This window comes from Oncorhynchus clarkii, chromosome 17 (genome assembly GCF_045791955.1).
Source record: "Oncorhynchus clarkii lewisi isolate Uvic-CL-2024 chromosome 17, UVic_Ocla_1.0, whole genome shotgun sequence".
Classification (NCBI taxonomy): Eukaryota; Metazoa; Chordata; class Actinopteri; order Salmoniformes; family Salmonidae; genus Oncorhynchus; species Oncorhynchus clarkii.
Genome location: NC_092163.1, coordinates 10739380 through 10745379, shown reverse-complemented (window position 1 = coordinate 10745379; position 6000 = coordinate 10739380). Strand labels below are relative to the sequence as shown.

At 51.4% G+C, this 6000-nt stretch overlaps 1 protein-coding gene across 1 annotated transcript in view; it reads right to left on the bottom strand.

The window, feature by feature from the left end:
• Positions 1-259: 259 nt before the first annotated feature.
• LOC139370243 (transportin-2) overlaps positions 260-6000 on the bottom strand; it is a 52806-nt gene continuing 47065 nt past the window's right edge. The window contains exons 22-24 of the mRNA XM_071109600.1: positions 1785-1859; positions 1351-1483; positions 260-642 (exon numbers count right to left, since the gene is read on the bottom strand). Of these exons, the coding sequence (XP_070965701.1) occupies positions 1376-1483; positions 1785-1859 (183 nt within the window). The 3' untranslated portion in view covers positions 260-642; positions 1351-1375. The remainder of the gene's footprint in view (positions 643-1350; positions 1484-1784; positions 1860-6000) is intronic.

Here is a 6000-nt window from a genome sequence, read left to right as displayed (position 1 = left end):
GCTGGCCTCTCTACCTACCCCTCTCTACTGCAGTCTAGCTGGCCCCTACCTACCTCTCTCTACTGCAGTCTAGCTGGCCCCTACCTACCCCTCTCTACTGCAGTCTAGCTGGCCCCTACCTACCCCTCTCTACTGCAGTCTAGCTGGCCCCTACCTACCCCTCTCTACTGCAGTCTAGCTGGCCCCTACCTACCCCTCTCTACTGTAGTCTAGCTGGCCCCTACCTACCCCTCTCTACTGCAGTCTAGCTGGCCCCTACCTACCCCTCTCTACTGTAGTCTAGCTGGCCCCTACCTACCTCTCTTTCCCTCACTCTTCATTCTCTATCTGTCCCTACCTGTTTCTGCGTTGGAACGTTTTCCTTCTGAATGTAGGTACCCCCCTCTCTCTGTCCCTACCTTAGTTGGTTTCTCTGTGTTGGTTGGGTCCCCTTAATCTTTAATCTAGAGGTGTCCCCCTGTCCCTCCCCAAGTCCCGCCCACCCTCCCGCTATGGAGAAATACATAGGGCGTGGGGGCCGTCTGTCAGGGGGAGCGGCCAATGGCGTGATGGGTCCCTCTCCCCCTCCCCCCAGATCAGTTCAGGGCATTAACACAGATGGATGAGATTCCTTTTCACCTTCTTCCTCTACTACTGGCTCACCTGGAGAGGGAGGGGGAGAGAGGGAAGGAGGGTGAGAGAGAGGGAAGGAGGGTGAGAGAGAGAGGGAAGGAGGGGGAGAGAGAGAGGGAAGGAGGGGGAGAGAGAGAGGGAAGGAGGGAGAAGGAAAGGGAAGGAGAGGGAGAGAGGGAAGGAGGGGGAGAGAGAGGGAAGGAAGGGGAGAGAGAGGGAAGGAGGGGGAGAGAGGGGGAAGGAGGGGGAGAGGGAAAGAGAGGGGGAGAGAGAGGGAAGGAGGGGGAGAGAGAGGGAAGGAGGGGGAGAGAGAGGGAAGGAGGGGGAGAGAGAGGGAAGGAGGGGGAGAGAGAGGGAAGGAGGAGGAGAGAGAGGGAAGGAGGGGGAGAGAGAGGGAAGGAGGGGGAGAGAGAGGGAAGGAGGGGGAGAGAGAGGGAAGGAGGGGGAAAGAGGGAAAGAGGGGGAGAGAGAGGGAAGGAGGGGGAGAGAGGGAAAGAGGGGGAGAGAGAGGGAAGGAGGGGGAGAGAGGGAAAGAGGGGGAGAGAGAGGGAAGGAGGGGGAGAGAGAGGGAAGGAGGGGGAGAGAGAGGGAAGGAGGGGGAGAGAGAGGGAAGGAGGGGGAGAGAGGGAAAGAGGGGGATGGATGAAGATTTCTGGATGAGGATCACAACCAGGAAGTGCCATCTTAAAGTGTGACAGAATTAACATTGGAATGGTGATATTTAAAGCGAGTGTGTACCTGATGTTAGGTTAGGGGGGGGTTTCTACACGCCGTAGCAGGCAGACAGTCTCTCCTTCAGCTGGGGGGGAAACTGTTCTGAGAACTGCTGCCAGTTCTCCTCTCCTACCTGGTCCTTAAAACCATGGAGGATCTGGGGGGGGGGAGAGAAAATACTTTGATTCCTCAACAAAGAAATGACAACAGAAACAATGTCTGAAATAATTCTCTACTATTATGGTTAACATCCCACTATCATACAGTCTATATATGCACACACACACACACACACACACACACACACACACACACACACACACACGGATCTGGGCCAAGCAAAGCTTTTCCCAGGATGTGTCCTAAACGGCAGCCTCTCCCTTCCACTGTACACTACAGACGTGCAGATCAAGGGAACCAGGTGCCATCTGGAACAGAGCGTTGGGTCCTCCACACACCTTGTAGAACATGTCTCTCAGGTCGTCTTTAGGGCTGACCCAGGACGCCACGGCATCACAGAAGAAGATGAAGTCCTGCAGAGAGACACATTCTGTCATTTCAACCTACAGAATGACCGTGTCTCCATGTAGAGGTCTGCTCTCTTCATACCACAACGCCTGCTGCCGACTTCCTGTCTGACTCCCAACACCTGGTCCCAAACCCAACCGCAGTGCTACAATGTGATTTTAGGTGGGTGACGCAGCTCACTTGGCAGACATGGTTGCAGCAACTTAAGCACCCGACAGGCAATATCAACCAGACCAAAACAACTTCAACAAGTTAACTGACCAGAGACGGTCACCTGGCCCATTCTATTAGCCGGTCTGTATTAGCCGGTCTGTATTAGCCGGTCTGTAATACCGGGCTACATCAATGTGTTAGATGTAGTTTGAAGAGAGCGGAGTTGGATAGACCTTCTCTTGAGCTATTTTTACAGCCTACCTTTAAGGAGAGGGATGATTTTTAGACGGAGACATATTAGGTGATCAATATTTATTTCTAGGCTGTGTAGTAAACTATAGCCTAAATCATATATGTAGGAAGTACATTTCCTTAGAGAGAGAAGTGCCCCGTTCTCCTCCTCCCCATGAACAGCCTATAACCTCCTCTAACTGACACCACACACATCTGATCTCACCGGTGAGACACTGAACAGGAAGCAGGGAGAACAGGTGGGTCGTCATCGTAAATAAGAACTTGTTCTTAACAGACTTGCCGAGTTCAATAAAGGTTCAATAAAAACAGAACGATGACAGCAACACGTGCTACGTTCTGTAGGATACAGCCTAGTCCTGTAGGACACAGCCTAGTCCTCTAGGATACAGCTACAGCCTGGTCCTGTAGGACACAGCCTGGTCCTGTAGGACACAGCCTGGTCCTGTAGGATACAGCCTAGTCCTGTAGGATACAGCCTAGTCCTGTAGGATACAGCCTAGTCCTGTAGGATACAGCCTAGTCCTGTAGGATACAGCGTAGTCCTGTAGGACACAGCCTGGTCCTGTAGGATACAGCCTAGTTCTGAGTAGTTCTGTAGGATACAGCCTAGTCCTGTAGGATACAGCCTAGTTCTGAGTAGTTCTGTAGGATACAGCCTAGTTCTGAGTAGTTCTGTAGGATACAGCCTGGTCCTGTAAGATACAGCCTAGTTCTGAGTAGTTCTGTAGGATACAGCCTAGTCCTGTAGGACACAGCCTAGTCCTGTAGGATACAGCCTGGTCCTGTAGGATACAGCCTGGTCCTGTAGGATACAGCCAGGATACAGCCTAGTCCTGTAGGATACAGCCTAGTTCTGTAGGATACAGCCTAGTTCTGTAGGATACAGCCTAGTCCTGTAGGATACAGCCTAGTTCTGAGTAGTTCTGTAGGATACAGCCTAGTCCTGTAGGATACAGCCTAGTTCTGAGTAGTTCTGTAGGATACAGCCTGGTCCAGTAGGATACAGCCAGGATACAGCCTAGTTCTGTAGGATACAGCCTGGTCCTGTAGGATAAAGCCTGGTCCTGTAGGATACAGCCAGGATACAGACTAGTTCTGTAGGATACAGCCTAGTTCTGTAGGATACAGCCTGGTCCTGTAGGATACAGCCTGGTCCTGTAGGATACAGCCAGGATACAGCCTAGTTCTGTAGGATACAGCCTGGTCCTGTAGGATACAGCCAGGATACAGCCTAGTTCTGTAGGATACAGCCTAGTCCTGTAGGATACAGCCTAGTCCTGTAGGATACAGCCTAGTCCTGTAGGATACAGCCTAGTTCTGTAGGATACAGCCTAGTTCTGTAGGATACAGCCTAGTCCTGTAGGATACAGCCTGGTCCTGTAGGATACAGCCTGGTCCTGTAGGATACAGCCAGGATACAGCCTAGTCCTGTAGGATACAGCCTAGTCCTGTAGGATACAGCCTAGTCCTGTAGGATACAGCCTAGTTCTGTAGGATACAGCCTAGTCCTGTAGGATACAGCCTAGTCCTGTAGGATACAGCCTGGTCCTGTAGGATACAGCCTAGTCCTGTAGGATACAGCCAGGATACAGTCTAGTTCTGTAGGATACAGCCTGGTCCTGTAGGATACAGCCAGGATACAGCCTAGTTCTGTAGGATACAGCCTAGTCCTGTAGGATACAGCCTAGTCCTGTAGGACACAGCCTGGTCCTGTAGGACACAGCCTGGTCCTGTAGGACACAGCCTAGTCCTCTAGGACACAGCCTAGTCCTCTAGGATACAGCCTAGTCCTCTAGGATACAGCCTAGTCCTCTAGGATACAGCCTAGTCCTCTAGGATACAGCCTAGTCCTCTAGGATACAGCCTAGTCCACTAGGATACAGCCTAGTCCTCTAGGATACAGCCTAGTCCTCTAGGATACAGCCTAGTCCTGTAGGATACAGCTACAGCCTAGTCCTGTAGGACACAGCCTGGTCCTGTAGGATACAGCCTAGTCCTGTAGGATACAGCCTAGTTCTGTAGGATACAGCCTAGTTCTGTAGGATACAGCCTAGTTCTGTAGGATACAGCCTAGTCCTGTAGGATACAGCCTAGTCCTGTAGGATACAGCCTAGGTCTGTAGGATACAGCCTAGGTCTGTAGGATACAGCCTAGTCCTGTAGGATACAGCCTAGTTCTGTAGGATACAGCCTAGTTCTGTAGGATACAGCCTAGTTCTGTAGGATACAGCCTAGTTCTGTAGGATACAGCCTAGTTCTGTAGGATACAGCCAGGATACAGCCTAGTCCTGTAGGATACAGCCTGGTCCTGTAGGACACAGCCTGGTCCTGTAGGACACAGCCTGGTCCTGTAGGATACAGCCTAGTCCTGTAGGATACAGCCTGGTCCTGTAGGATACAGCCTGGTCCTGTAGGATACAGCCTAGTTCTGTAGGATATAGCCTGGTCCTGTAGGATACAGTCTGGTCCTGTAGGATACAGCCAGGATACAGCCTAGTCCTGTAGGATACAGCCTAGTTCTGTAGGATACAGCCTAGTTCTGTAGGATACAGCCTAGTCCTGTAGGATACAGCCTAGTTCTGAGTAGTTCTGTAGGATACAGCCTAGTCCTGTAGGATACAGCCTGGTCCTGTAGGATACAGCCTGGTCCTGTAGGATACAGCCAGGATACAGCCTAGTCCTGTAGGATACAGCATAGTTCTGAGTAGTTCTGTAGGATACAGCCTGGTCCTGTAAGATACAGCCTAGTTCTGAGTAGTTCTGTAGGATACAGCCTAGTCCTGTAGGATACAGCCTGGTCCTGTATGATACAGCCTGGTCCTGTAGGATACAGCCAGGATACAGCCTAGTCCTGTAGGATACAGCCTAGTTCTGTAGGATACAGCCTAGTTCTGTAGGATACAGCCTAGTCCTGTAGGATACAGCCCAGTTCTGAGTAGTTCTGTAGGATACAGCCTAGTCCTGTAGGATACAGCCTAGTTCTGAGTAGTTCTGTAGGAAACAGCCTGGTCCTGTAGGATACAGCCAGGATACAGCCTGGTCCTGTAGGATACAGCCAGGATACAGCCTAGTTCTGTAGGATACAGCCTGGTCCTGTAGGATACATCCAGGATACAGCCTAGTTCTGTAGGATACAGCCTAGTCCTGTAGGATACAGCCTAGTTCTGTAGGATACAGCCTAGTCCTGTAGGATACAGCCTAGTCCTGTAGGATACAGCCTAGTCCTGTAGGATACAGCCTGGTCCTGTAGGATACAGCCTAGTCCTGTAGGATACAGCCTGGTCCTGTAGGATACAGCCTGGTCCTGTAGGATACAGCCAGGATACAGCCTAGTTCTGTAGGATACAGCCTAGTCCTGTAGGATACAGCCTAGTATCCTAGTCCTGTATCCTAACAGCCTAGTCCTGTAGGATACGGCCTAGTCCTGTAGGATACAGCCTAGTCCTGTAGGATACAGCCTGGTCCTGTAGGATACAGCCTGGTCCTGTAGGATACAGCCAGGATACAGTCTAGTTCTGTAGGATACAGCCTGGTCCTGTAGGATACAGCCAGGATACAGCCTAGTCCTGTAGGATACAGCCTAGTCCTGTAGGATACAGCCTAGTCCTGTAGGACACAGCCTAGTCCTGTAGGACACAGCCTAGTCCTCTAGGACACAGCCTAGTCCTGTAGGATACAGCCTGGTCCTGTATGATACAGCCTGGTCCTGTAGGATACAGCCAGGATACAGCCTAGTCCT